The sequence below is a fragment of the Megalops cyprinoides genome, chromosome 11 (assembly GCF_013368585.1).
Source record: "Megalops cyprinoides isolate fMegCyp1 chromosome 11, fMegCyp1.pri, whole genome shotgun sequence".
In the NCBI taxonomy this organism is placed as follows: Eukaryota; Metazoa; Chordata; class Actinopteri; order Elopiformes; family Megalopidae; genus Megalops; species Megalops cyprinoides.
In genome coordinates this window covers 25,577,497-25,591,631 of record NC_050593.1, presented here as the reverse complement: position 1 = coordinate 25,591,631, position 14,135 = coordinate 25,577,497, and the positions used below count along the sequence as shown (strand labels likewise).

General features: G+C 46.4%; 1 protein-coding gene across 5 annotated transcripts in view; it reads left to right on the top strand.

The window, feature by feature from the left end:
• Positions 1-14,135, top strand: part of kdm6a (lysine (K)-specific demethylase 6A) — a 72,536-nt gene that overhangs the window by 44,808 nt on the left and 13,593 nt on the right. For 3 of the 5 annotated variants that reach the window (XM_036540384.1, XM_036540383.1, XM_036540387.1), the window contains 12 exons: positions 755-809; positions 1,296-1,330; positions 4,513-4,606; positions 5,881-6,007; positions 7,408-7,506; positions 8,154-8,373; positions 8,985-9,119; positions 10,958-11,104; positions 11,274-11,354; positions 11,474-11,581; positions 11,948-12,340; positions 13,048-13,844. In XM_036540384.1, the coding sequence (XP_036396277.1) occupies positions 755-809; positions 1,296-1,330; positions 4,513-4,606; positions 5,881-6,007; positions 7,408-7,506; positions 8,154-8,373; positions 8,985-9,119; positions 10,958-11,104; positions 11,274-11,354; positions 11,474-11,581; positions 11,948-12,340; positions 13,048-13,844 (2,291 nt within the window). The remainder of the gene's footprint in view (positions 1-754; positions 810-1,295; positions 1,331-4,512; positions 4,607-5,880; positions 6,008-7,407; positions 7,507-8,153; positions 8,374-8,984; positions 9,120-10,957; positions 11,105-11,273; positions 11,355-11,473; positions 11,582-11,947; positions 12,341-13,047; positions 13,845-14,135) is intronic. The other 2 variants (XM_036540386.1, XM_036540385.1) reach the window with 1 other exon arrangement.

Below are 14,135 nucleotides of genomic sequence, written 5' to 3'. Positions count from 1 at the left end.
TTTTCTTGTGTTCTTATTGGTCAGCTAAGCAGCTGCTTGTGGATGAGGTGGTCCTGTGTGGAGGATGGTGTCCCTGCATCTGCCCTCTGTTTCTCCATGAACTCTAGCTTGTGGTTAGCATTTAAAAGAGCAAAGTTGCCTTCACCTTTTTATCGTTATGCTTTTTATACTTTATTGTGTTTGAAAGCTCAGCACTGACGCTGTCCCTAATCTTCAGGTAGACCTCTCAGATGGTTTCCTTCCAAAGAAGACTTTACGGTAGAGGTCCCGCAGGAGTTCTGGGCTTTCAGTATCTCCAGTGTTCTGTGCCGTTCTTAGGAGCTATGTCAGTGAGCCAGTTTTATTTAGTACAATGACAGTAGCCGTGGTAAGCTGTCATGCTCTTACCATTGCAGCAGTGCAGCTGGTAGGAGCCTCTGCCCATGTTGGGGGTTCTGCTCATTTATGTTCATCTACATTCTCATGGCTTAAGAGGCAGGAAGATCAGTAGGTGCACAACATAGGCATTTACCATTCATTTACAGACGTTTGCTCAGAAAATAAATTCGTGAGCTCATTGCTTTGATTTTGCCCATGTCTGGTGTTTTCATCACAAGCCTTTTTTTTTTTTTTGTAGTCATGAATTCACATTGCAAACAGTTATTGAGGATATTATTCTGTTTAGCATCTGAAGTTTGGTTTTCGTCTCAGATGTTTTAAGTGGTGTTTCCTTGAATTAAAGGTTACTCATGTGTCTCTTTGCTTCTTGTTGCAGCATTTTCAGCTGGCTTTGATTGACTCAACCCCCTGCACTTTGTCCAAAGCTGAAAGTAAGTACCGCAAATAAAAATAATTTCTGCACCGCGGGTTCCATTTAAAATGCATTATTGTGGAGTACATGACATTAAACGGGCTGCATGAGATGAGCTTCATTATTGAGCATGGCATTCTCAGATAAATGGTTTGTCCTTTTTTTTTTAATAAAAGAGAAAGGGCAGTGTGCCTCCACTGGAATGTTTTTTTTTTTTTTTTATTTTCATTTTCCTTGCATTGCCATTTCATATTTGCCTGAGATACCGGTTACCAAGGAAACCCCAATACCCATTTCAACAGACTTGAGAGACTCCCTGGAGATGAAGGGTAGCGTCCCCTCTCTCCTTTTCCGTCTGCTTATGTACTCCACAGGTCTTTTTTTCACAGAAAGACAGCGTCATTACAGACCAAGAACACCTTCATATATGAAAACCTTTTGTTGGTGATTTTTTTTTTTGTTTCCACATCTCTAATTCTTTGCTTTTCTCCTCCTCCTTTCACAGTTCAGTTTCACATTGCGCATTTATATGAAATTCAGGTAAGCTAACTCTGTGGTAAGATTTTTTTATTTTATTTGTATTTTTATTGGTAATGCCAGGACTACTCTACTCTTCTACCAATGTATGTGCAACCTGTTCTGATTTTTATTGCATCATATCTGTCAACCCATAGGTCTGGGGATGATCAAAACATTTAACATGCGGGGTCTACCAGCTAGCTTGTACCTTGTCTGGACAACTAGTGAAAATTGGTCAGGCGGGGCTTCTGATAGTAACTCCTTATGTTGCTTTTTGCTTGTGTTGTCCTCTGCCTCACTTGTGCCTTTCCTTGTCTTTTGGCTTAAACCTGACTTCGGTCAAAGAGAATTTCACATAGGTGGATTATATTTGGGGAAACGGAAATTCAGCGTTTTGTGTCTAAATGTGAGAGAGGGAGAGTTATCTTAATTTTTCAAGCCCACCCTTGTGCCCTCTCCTTCTCCTTCTCCCTCGCTCTCTCTCTCCCTCTCTCTCTCTACCTCCCGCTCTCTGTCGTCCCCCCCCCCCCCCCCCCCCCCCCTCTCTCTCTCTCTCTCTCTCTCTCTCTCTCTCTCTCTCTCTCTCTCTCTCTCTCTCTCTCTCTCTCTCTGTGGTAATGAAGCCATAAATAATGGGCACTCGTGGGAGGCTGGCTCAGATCCTGCTCTGTCGTCCCCAAGAGGAAACAGTGTCTGGGTGCTGTTTGTCAACCTTGCCAAACATGGCTGCCAGTTTGGGCTAAAAACAAGGACGGCACACCTGGTCTCCTATGAGTGAACCTTTACACCCCAAATAAACTCTGGCTCAACCCCTGGGCATTAAGCCGTGCAGACACTTGTTAACTAATACAACCAATCTAGTTTCTCCCGGGACTCTGCTGCAACAATGCCATGGTAATGGCTTGAGTCGTGAGAGCTCTGGGGTGATATTAATGACAATCAAGCTATCTTAAGTTCCTAGAGTACCTGTTGTCCTGAGTTGTTGCCATGAGTTACTGATGCATGTAGAAATGATACATTGTTGCCCGGTGTATGATAAATGTATGTTTTGTGGTAATTCCAGCCCGAGTTGTAGAAGGAGAAGTGTTTCAGATTTCATCATGTAAAATCGTCCGCTGTATTTGCCAAAACGCACATCTGCCAGTACCGGTGTATGCACAGTGATTTATATCTGTGGTAAGAGAACGTGATTTGTAATCAGAAGATTGCACGACTAAAACGGGGTGTAAACACCATTGTTGTCCCTTTTCAGCAGATTGCTTCAGTAAACGTATATATAGCTGTACAAATGATACTCCCTAGGATAGTAGCTGCATTGGGTCAGTGTGTCCTTTGATGAAATAAATGGTGATAAATATGGTGTAGCTTCTCTTCCCAACTGTGTTGGTGTTATGCCTGTGTTCTTTGCTAACTGTTTAGCTTAACAGTTTTGTAAAGAAGTTCATTTACCCAAATGTCGGCACTGGCTGTGTTCAGTCAGTTAAATGCATTGGCTTCTGTAATTTTAAATACAGTGTCCAATTTGCGTTAAGTTTTTTGTGGAATGGTTCTTGAATACTGATTTCAAATTGCAGTCAGGCCAGGCATGCTGAAATTACCCCTTACCGTGCTTAAGGTCGACTTGTCCAGTCATGCTGCTGAATGGTTGTAAAACTGCACAGTCATTTCAAAAGCCCCTTTTATTTACATGCTATGCAGGTTTAAAACAAAAGGAATGGGTTCCCTGTGAGAATCGCCACAGCAAGCAATTGTACTGACTTAATTTCTGCATCTGCATCTCATTCTGACAGGTCACTATCCCGTAGCTGATATTCTTCCCGTGCCCAAAAAAACCCGCTGCAGGAGAGCATAATTTGTACTCCTGCTGGCACAATGCATGTCTGCCTTCCACTCGGGTACCTCTGAGCTTTCTGGTCCCTGCAGCGGGTGTTGAGTTTTGGTGGATGTTAGTAGTTGGCATTTTTCCTCACTCTGTCCATCAGAGCAGCTGGTGTCTGTAAGCACAGGCATTCTCAGATTAGTACAGTTGGGAGGCTGAGTGACATTAGTGAGAATGTATGGTAAGCTAGAATAATAAAAACATATCTTCAACATGTAATGTGCAGATTATTTACCTAACTATAAACCGTTAGTACAGTGTCAGGTGTGCATGTTGAAGTCGCCCATTGTTGATGCTTGAATAAGAATTAAAAAGCACGTCTGCCTTTTTACCTTATTTTCATAAATGAATCACTTTGTGATTTTTTTAGCTTTTTCCATTAGCCATTAAATACTGAAACTTCATTTTTTGCCAGTCCGTCAAAGGTTGTGTGAATGTGCTATCAGTGCAGTGGGACTGGTGATTCTGAATGCTCTGGGAAGGGCCTGCCCTGTCAATCATCAGTCAGTCACATTGGGCAATCCACGTAGTGCTTAATCTTTCACTCATTTCTCTTATGGTCCATTCTGAGTGCTGAGAGCTGTTATTTGAGGCCTTTGCATTGGAGCAAATGTAGTCTAAAACAAAACTGCATGAGGCAGGCATATGTGCGAATGCACGCATGCACAGACACACTCGCGCGCACACACACACGCAAACACGCATACACACGCACCAAAAAAGAAGCTTGTTTATTTTTCTTGAGGGTTACTACGTTCGTGCTTTTATCCGTCTTCCAAAACATTGCCATATAACCTGATGTGCATGTTTGGCAAAGCCAGACTTTGTTTACTCAGAACTACATTCACAGTTGCCTGCGCCGAAAAGAGCAATGAAGATGGATTTTCTTGCTCGTATGTTTTATAAGCCATAGAGGCATTTTGACTTGGAAATGGCTTGCAGGGAACTGATAACGTTGCTCCAAACCCAATCGGCAACCAGGTCAGTAAGAAGAACAAACACTGCTTTTTAAGTGGAGCTCTCATGTTTCACTGATACTGGCAGCTGGCTAAGCAGTTCAAAAAAAAAAAATGCAGAAAAGCCACTGGACTTGTTGAGTCTGGCCTGGCGTCTCCCCTAGTCTGACCCTCCCCCAGTGTCTGTGACTCTTTTCTTCACAGCCAGGCTAGTTAACACTGTCATTTCCTCCTCACGGTCAGTCTGAAAGGCTTCGCATTATCGCCGTTCGTCTGTGTCCGCTCCAGAGAGCAGGCCCCCATAAAACCGTGTCCCTTCTGTCTGGCCAACGGCCTTTCGTCTCTCCCCTCTGTCTGTCTGTCTGCAGAAGAAATACCGTGCTGCGAAAGAAGCGTATGAAGCTCTCTTACAGACGGAAAATCTTCCTGCCCAAGTAAAGGCAATTACCCTGCAACAATTAGGTAAGTGGATGTGCATTTCCTCTTTCTTTGTGTTGGAAAAAAGCTGTTCTTTTTGAATTTAGTAATGGCAAATTCACTCGTGCCACATGTGCAGATAAGTGTCTCCTGTATTTGCTTCATTTTTTTCAAGTTAAAAAGGCCAGTTACTTTAGAGGTCGGTGTGATGAAACATTTTTAGATAGATATGTGTTGAGGTTTATGCATTTTGAAGATTGCTGTGCCTGTGGAATAAGGTGTGGATAGAGGTCCTTCCAGTGGGGTGCTGTTGGGGTGGTGATATCTTTAAGAGAAGTGTACATTGTGTATTATTGGCCCTGAGGCCTTTTTTGGAATACATTATCGTTTTATCATACGGTGTTGCAAGGCAGCTGCAGCTTGATTCTGACAGTGGCACAGTTGCAGTTTGCATACATCCAGGCTGATAACCAAATCAAATGAGCTTGCATCAGGCACGGGGCCCCCTGGAGCCCTTGGGCTTTAATTTCCAGCTTCCCTGCAGTTTTCCTTAAGGCTGTTCCCAGTGCGGCTATATCCTCGCAGGTTTGTCTGATGCAATACCTTTTCGCGATTGTAGGACACACATGCACCACCACCTTACCCCAACACCCCTGCTCAGACCCTCCCCCCACCTAAACACTGGAGGCTCCTTTCAGAGCCTCTCCCATCAGAATGTCACTAGGTCATAAAACCATCCATTCTGCACGGAATTGCTGCTGTTGGCATCGTTGCCATGACAAGTCCCTCCTGGGCGGCCTGCCACAGGTGTCAGAGGGACGATGTGGATGTGTGTGCGTGGCCGTGGGCCACCAGAGAGGGGGGGGTGTTGCACGTCTGCAATCTCTTGTTTCCTAACAACTGTTTTGGCGTCCAAATCATGAAGGGTGGGGGCATGTTGCACAGAGTTAGCTCCGATGGGACCTTTGAAGAGCCCCTCCCCCACCTCCTGCTTTGCCCTCATTGAAGGGCCTCAACAGACAAGCCATTTGCTCTCTTTATGAGACAAGACTTAACGCCTCCAGCTAGCCCTTCCCAGTTCTGCATTTCGGACAGGACGGCTGTCCCAACGCTGAGCGGTTTTAGTTTCAGCATTTGCACCTGGGTGCATTTGTTTGGGCAAATAATTTATCCTCAAGCGTACAAACCAGGGCTCGTTCGCAACAGCTAGCGCTAACTAGGGTAAATGCGTAATTGATTTAAGTGCGCGTATGAGGAATGATGCGTAATAGGTGTCTATTTTAAACACCCTCTCACCTCTTTCTGCTGCCTCCCTTCAGGCTGGATGCATCACACGGTGGATCAGCTGGGAGATAAAGCCAACAAGGACAGCTATGCTATTCAGTGTCTGCAGCAGTCGCTAGAAGCAGACCCCAACTCTGGACAGTCTTGGTACTTTCTTGGCAGGTAAGGGAAAGCTCTTATGTATTTTTTATTGATTTGTTTTTTTGTGTTCTTGGGGGGGGCAAACTTTTGTTCAGTTTGCATGTGAGGATATCAGAAAATACCCTTCAGTGTATTTAGTGCTAAAATTATTGATATGCTTGAAAGATGAATACGTTCTGCCGTGCAATCCGTTTGATGTGTATGAAGTGACTTGAAATGTGTAAGCCCTCCCAATGAAGTATGGAGTGGTGCATGGTAGTTTAGAGCAAAGCTTAAAGTAGTCCAGAGGGTGCAGGTCTACACGGACAGGACAGGCATTTACGCACAGACAGAGTGAGTGTTTCGGAGGAAAGTCTGCTTTCACAGCGGGCATCTAAATGATTCAGGAATTATGAATTATACATTGCAGGGTGGTGCGCTGCGTACATCACGGAACGCTACCTCAGCGCCGTTACTTTCTTTTGTGCCGGGCTCCGGATTACAAGCTTTTGTGACACGGCAACAACAAAGATCCGCCGGCTCCAGGTCCTAAAAATGGACTCTGGATTGTTCTCGTGGCAGAGCCCTCATAAACGGAGTCTGGAAAGTGTCCCACTGTGTGTTCAGACTGCTCTGTGTGTGTGTGTGTGTGTGTGTGTGTGTGTGTGTGTGTGTGTGTGTGTGTAAAGCCAGGGCGGGTGAGGGTGGGATCTCCCTCAGGGCTTGGCTCAATTCAGCTCAATTCAGAAGGGCTTCTTCTTTAGGTGGTGAAATCAGGCCAGTTTTCACACCGGCCTCAGTGGCTGTAACTGAAGACTCCACCGTCGGTTTGCTGTTTCTGACATATCGGGCTAAACGTTTTATCGCGATATTAACTTGAGCAACTGTCAAAATGTTCCTCTGTTACAACCCGTCTCTGCTGGCTTTTGTTATGAAGTTCAGAGATTAGCATAGCATGGATAGCCTGGTGTCAGTTTATTTAATGTGTGTTTTAAGTGAATTCAATTGACTGCAAGTTCAGGATTTTTAGTTTTTGTGTGTGCACAGGAAGGCATCTCCTAAAGTCCTTCGCAGGATCTTATGATGAGGAGATGGCCAAACATATATTATGTCCTGTGTGCTGCTATATTCAGTGCATGTTTGTTTGAGAGATGCAAAGTGTGTGAGATGCAGTGTTTATCATTTAGTAGAAGTAAATGCCAAATCCAGTCAGGTTTTACAGCTACAAGTTATAGACAGTAATGAATCAGGGAAGGCTGCTGGTCTATTTGAATTTCTTTTTAAAAGTGTGCTGGAAAGACGCCACATGAACCAGTATTTACTGAATTGAATTAGGCTGTTTTTTTAAGTTTGGGGAGCTGTGTTTTGTTACAGTTGTGTAGTTAGGGCAATGTTGTACTAGTGAAGTGTGATATATAACTTTGCCTGTCTTTCTCCTCCAGGTGCTACTCGAGCATTGGGAAGGTTCAGGATGCCTTTATTTCCTACAGACAGTCTATCGATAAATCGGAGGCCAGTGCGGACACGTGGTGCTCTATAGGGTAAGCTGCCCAATGCTTTCCTTTGTTTTTGCTTAATCCCTGTATTGTCAGGAATGCATTATGAGTTAAACTCTGTGTGTGTGTGTGTGTGTGTGTGTGTGTGTGTGTGTGTGTGAGATTACCACTTTTGGCATACAGTGATGTTTCAGTGCTTGAATCAAACGGCTGTAAATCTGCAGGAATTGCCACCAATGCAGCACACATGTATATATACACACACACACACGCGCATGGTTACACACGCATACACATGCGCATGCGCACACACACACACAACAGCAGCACGGAGCTCCCTCTCCCGTCTCCCACGAGTGTAAGCCCACACCTCTGCATTTGGGCGGGGAATCGGGGCCCCGGGGGCTAGGAGGGGCCGTTTTTCACTGGCTCACACACCAAGGCCTGCAGACTCCCCAGCAGCTGTGGACGGGTTCAGTTAAACCCACTTCTGCTAAATAACAGCTTTAGGGAAGCTGTGCCAGACGCAGCCATGGAGTAGTAACCAGACGGACCCTCCAGCTCATGCTGGACCAGACCTCTTGCACTGTGCCTTACTTATCTCTGAACCCTTCCCCTTTCTCTCTCCCCTTTCCCCTCCCCCTGTCTCTCTGGGTCTCTCCGCCCCTCCATTGCCCCGGCTCCTCCTCCAGTGTGTTGTATCAGCAGCAGAACCAGCCAATGGACGCCTTGCAGGCCTACATCTGTGCGGTTCAGCTGGACCACGGCCACGCGGCGGCCTGGATGGACCTGGGCACCCTGTACGAGTCCTGCAACCAGCCACAGGACGCCATCAAATGTTACATTAACGCCACGAGGAGCAAGTCGTGTAGCAACACCTCTGCCCTCCTGGCTCGGATTAAATGCTTACAGGTACAACCCGCTTTGCACTCTGTTCAGCGGTCAGGCTTTGCGGCTGTTTTGACCGTAGTACATTTATCTCTGTACTCAGTTTCATTTGAGCCAGTTTGGAGTTAATTGTCTAACTTTTATTTTTGTATTTATGGTGGGAGCACGTGTGTGATCTTGCAGCAGAAGTCGCTTAAGGGCTTGAATCAGTGTTCCAGAGTGTATTCACCCACTGAGAAGGCTGCATTTGTCCACACTTGCCTGTACTTTTGCATTTACTTTGGATTCAGTTTCATTTTAGCCATTGAATTTTAATATGGATGGTTCATGTTTAATGTGTATGAATGAGAGAACATTTTCCACCAGTAACGTTTAAACATATATTCACGTCATTAAGACAACACCAGTTTTTATTTCCCACTGATTGTCTTTTAAATTTGATCTTTTTTGTTTGAATTTAATCATTTCATTCATTGATAAATATTTAAGGATAACACCTCTTAATCTCTTGTTAACTTTGCTTAAAATGAAGTACAGTGTTTGCGGTGGAAGACGTAGTAGTAGAAGACCAGATTTCGTTTTTTTTTTTTCCACGTAGTTCAGCATTAAATGTTTCTCTACGCAATTTCTCCTAGGCTCAGTTGTGTAACCTTCAACAAAGTAGTCTACCGAGTAAAAGTAGAATGCTTCCTAGTATTGAGGAGGCATGGAGCCTACCAATCCCAGCAGAGCTTACCTCCAGGCAGGGCGCCCTGAACACAGCACAGCAGGTGAGAAGAGAGAGCCTGTCCTGTAGAGACCCCGCTACGGCCAACCTCACTAAACACTTCCACCAGTGACGCCTTCCTCCCCACCCTCCTTCCTTGTGCAAGGAAAAACAAAAAAGTGCAAAAGCTATACCTGGATCTGCAAAAAAAAAAAAAAAACAAGATCCAGTTAAAAGACTTGATGTGTTCATTTCCTAAAAAGGAATATTAAAAATACAGAGAAGCCCATGTCTGGTACAGTGAAAGTTGATGTCTAATGTTCACATTTTTGTTTCTCCTTTTACAATTGGAGAAAGAAATGGTCAACTGTAAATTGTGTAAATTACAAAAAAATGAAATGAGTGCTCACTGAAGGTAATGTTTAGTGAATGTGGCTTATTTCTGTTATTTTTATTTTGATTGACAATATTAACAATCAATTTAATGAAGAAATCTGAATCTGCACACTCAAATCACACGTAGAAGCACTGGCAGAGTATGATTTGTGTGGTTGTATTTCACCGTTTCTGCAGTGTTCATGTTTAGGTTTGTCTGAGACATAGATGGTGAGTTTTAAAGGTTTCTTTGTTAGTTCAACAATCACTTAGTTCCTTACCTGTTACTTCCTGTGTGTCACGTAGGGAAGTTTGAGCTTTAGATGTATGTGCTTATATGCAGTTCAGTGAAATGTAGTATTTGACATTTGGACAGGAGTCCCATATATATCAAGGCTCTTTTTTGGGCTGGATGGGGGAAGCAGGTTTGGTGACTTTCTTTATATTGTTCCAATAATCATCACACACACCAGTTACCAAATAATACAGTTCCCACTCATCCATTCTCTCAACATGCAGTTAACTGCTAACCATTGAACTGAAAAACCATGGGTGACTGAATGTAGATTTCTTGATTTAAGCTGCATACAGGTTAAATTTAATTGTGGCAGTATGTGTGGTTTTTATTGTGTTGATGTGGAAGTGATTTCAGGCATTCTTATTTACCGGAGTGTTAATTGCTTGTGCCTTATTTACCGGCATTGTCTGAGTATCTCCAGTCTACTCTTGTGGCAAGTTTTACAAGCATTTGTGTCTTTAGCGGTATAAACTTGGTCATAAATTCTCGGCCTGCCAATGACTCCATTTTTCTCCTTTCTTGGGCAGCCGTTTGACATTAAAAGCTCCTCAGGGGCAAATGCTTTAATGGCAAATGGTGGAAACACTCAGAATTTGTTTGGTTCCATTGTTTATTTATCATCATTCATGCCAAGAAAAGTGCATTGGCTCAGTGTGCCGCAAGATTCTGCACCAGAATCAGTATTTATGATTCAGGAATTATGCTCGAAATTTGAAGCCGGTAGCAGTCTAGCCGGCAGGAAAGCAGACTGGCTGGGTTTGGACTGTAGGTCACATTTAAGATTGGCAAAGCTTTATAGTGAAGAAAATCTGTTGGTTTCTGTTTGCATGAGCTTGTTGTCATTGAAAGGATGCTACTGGTTGATTACAGACTTGCTCACACTATTTAATCCCTGCCTTCTTGGTCTTGACAGTACCCGCCAAGGAAGCCATGCACACTTGTAGCTGTTGCGACTCTTAAATGTGTGATCATTGTATTTTTAAGCCAGGCTTGTTTTAGCACCTTCTCCCTGTTGTACTACTAATACACTGTTGATTGGTCCACAGGGATTTCAGGGTCACGCAGGAGTGTGCCTTTAGCTGTACGGTTTTGCATGGTAGATGCGTTTTCCTAAAGGTCCCTCACTACGGCAGAGCAGCCCCCCCCCCATTGTGACTGTGAGCATGTTTGGTGCGGGCAGGAGGAGGGTGGGCGTCACAGCTGTTCCCTGTGCTCTCTGTCGATGGCAGGCCTGTAAACCTCATCAGAGTAATGAAGGAGGCCTGAGACAGCCGCAGGTGACCCCGCAGTCCTTGCCTCTGCCTGGCGGCCCTGCCAGCCAAGCTGACGACCAGTCCAGCCCGGCCAAGAGGAAGAGGACGTCCAGCCCGGCCAAGGTACACAGGACTGCACATGGCCGCGACCAGGTCCAGACGACCGTGCAGAAAGGCCTCCGTCCTTAGCCTGTGCGCGCGACCTGTGCTCTGTCGCAGTAGCTCACCGTGTCTCATCGATCTTTCTGTGTTTCTGTTTCAATTCGTTTCGCTTCGGTGCGGTGAAACGCAGAATTCTCCGGATTCCTGGGCAAGCAGTCCGGTGCAACAGCAGCAGGTCCCTAGCTGGTATCTGACCCCGCAGAAGCTGCAGGTGCGTGCTGGGCCGTTGTGCTGATAAGCCATTCATACATGACAGTGATGCCACATGTTCAGGCGCTCGACCGGCTAGCCTGAGCTCTCTGCCGATTCACATCCTCTGTCCGCACGCAGCTCCTGGAGCAGTTACGGACCAACAGGATGAACCTGAAGCCACTGCAGCTGCAGATGCTGGAGCAGCTGGAAGGCCAGTTCACTCTCATGCAGCAGCATCAGCAGCAGGTATGTCTGGCTTCTTTCCCCTGACACTCTCTCATTTCATTCTTTCCTGTCAAAACGGGTTGTAAATGTGTTTCTGATGATGGTGTTTTGATGTTAGATGGATATGAAAGGGGGGGGGGGTGGAGGGAATTATTAGATGTGATTATATTGTGTGTGAAAATGTTTTCCTGTGAAAGTGCATTGTTCAAACTGTCATATAATGTTGACTTATTGGATCACAGGTATTACCAGTCAGAAGCTCACCTCGATGTTAGAGGGCTGTGTTGCAGATCCCTGTCAGAACCTCTGTGCGGCTTTTGATGAGCAGATCTGCTCCCCTCTCTAGGTTTAACAGCAGAGAACACTGTGCTCTTTCCCTCTGAACAGATGAGGCAAAATGTGGCAGGGCAGGTGCGACCCACCGTTCCCAATGGGCCCACAGCCAACTCTTCACTGCCTACAAACTCGCTCACCACCCAGCACCCCAACGCTGCCCTGTCCCGGACGCTCTCCGCCCCACAGCCCACGGTCCGCCCCCCCTGCACCGGCCAGCCAACGGCCAACGGACCTTTCCCGGCAAGCCCTGCCCCCTGCAGCACAGCTGGAATGCTGGGTAACACAGACACTATTTCTGTAGGCAATAATCACACGACAGGAACGGGAAGCAACGGAAACGTGCCTTACCTGCAGCTAAACGCACTACCTCACAACTGCACAACCCCGACCAGCAGCAGCAGCACAGAGGAACCGTGGAAAAACCAACATGTTAACTCCACTCAGGTAAGCAAAACACAACCCGCAACCCGCCCCCCTTTTCCCTGGCTCTGCTTTGAAGTGTGATTGTGGCTTCACATGAAAAACACATTCCATATGGAGGTCTGTGTGTATGTTGGAAGGCTCTTTCAGTGGTACTTTTTGATAAACGAATACACGCGATATCAGTAACATTCTGTACTAAGTTAGGACGTGCGACTGGACTGTGTGCTAAATGGAGTTTAGTAGGTATGTGAATTTTGTTGCGGTAGTTCCTGCGCTCCATGCCGTTAACGGTAAGAGTGCAGTGGTTTGCTAACGTTGTTAGAACGGTAACGATGAGTATAGTGCGCCTGCCTTACTGGCAGCACTGCTAATGTCATAAGAAGTTTAAACCGCTCCTCTGCTGGGAAGTCAGCGCTGGTTTTTGCTGTAATCCGAGATTTTGCAGCCAATATTGAAAATATGCAGACATGAAAATCCTGGGGCAGGAACACTGCCTAAAGTCTGGGTGGTTTTTAACCAGTTGAATATTTACTGCATCGTTTAGGTGGTGTTGGTGAAATTGTATGTTTTAGAGTATTTTAGTGTTAAAAATGGGGGGGGGGTGCTTCCTGGCATTTATTTTCTTTACTTCTGCAATAATGAGACTGCTAGGTCAGGTTCTGATGGCTGTTTTTTCACCCCGAGTTCCCTGCATGAATATTAACCCCCCCCTTTCCCTTTCATTCCAGGGGCTTCAAAAAGGTCCAGGTTCGCATTCGGCAGGTCCCAATGGCGAACAGCCTTTCTCTTCCACTGGGGCTTCCCAGCATTTCCAGGCAGCTGGAACTGGTATTCAGAATCAGGTTGGACATTCCGCCATGCCCAGCAATTCATTACCGCAGGGCGCTGCTCTCAATCACCTCTCCTCCCCTCCTCACACTGCTACCTCAGGTGGACAACAAGGCATTACCTTAACCAAAGAGAGCAAGCCTTCAGGAAACGGCACAGCGTCGGGGCCTGACAGCGGCAGGCATTTTGCGGGGACGCCCAACAGCACTGCCACCGCGGAGGGACTCCCTAATCACGTCCACCAGGCGGCGGCAGACGCTGCTCCGAGCCCCGGTCACGCGGAATCCAAGTCACCAGGTGTACTTAGTTCAGACAATCCTCAGCTCTCTGCCTTGTTGATCGGAAAAGCCAATAACAGCGGGGTCCCGGGGACCTGCGAAAAAGTCAACAACGTTCACCCGGCCGTTCATGGCTCCAGAACCCAAGAGAACTCTGTGGCCTCCTCGCCCTCCTCGGCCATGTCCACGGCCACGCCCTCTCCCAAGTCAATGGAGCAGGCTACCGCCAACAGCGCTGCCAGCCTTAACAGCCCCTCTGCTGGATCAGGACCCACGGTGAATGGCAAAGGCCCGGAGGACTCGCAGAGCCCCATGAAAGTGGACCCCCCTGCAATCAGCCACAGACCCGCCCTGCCGCTCACCCCCTCCTCCACTGTGTCCATCTACCCCAGCTCCGCGGAAGTGCTGAAAGCGTGCAGGTAAGGCCGCAGGTGCACCCCGGCTCTGTGGCAGCGCTGAGCTCGCCAGGGTCCCAGAATAACGTAAAGAGTTCCAACAGTGATCCGGGGCTGTGGCCCTAGCATTCAGAGTGGTGTGCTGTTGGGGTAGTGCCACCTGCTTTTCACAAGTGGAGGGTTGTCTCTCGGTCGCTGCTTGGAGTTTGGTGATTGCGGTTGTATCTAAACTGAGATCTCTGTTCGATGTTTATCAGATGAGTGCAGTGGTAGGATGCAGTGGTTATGGCTTTTCTGGAGCTACTGAAAGTGATG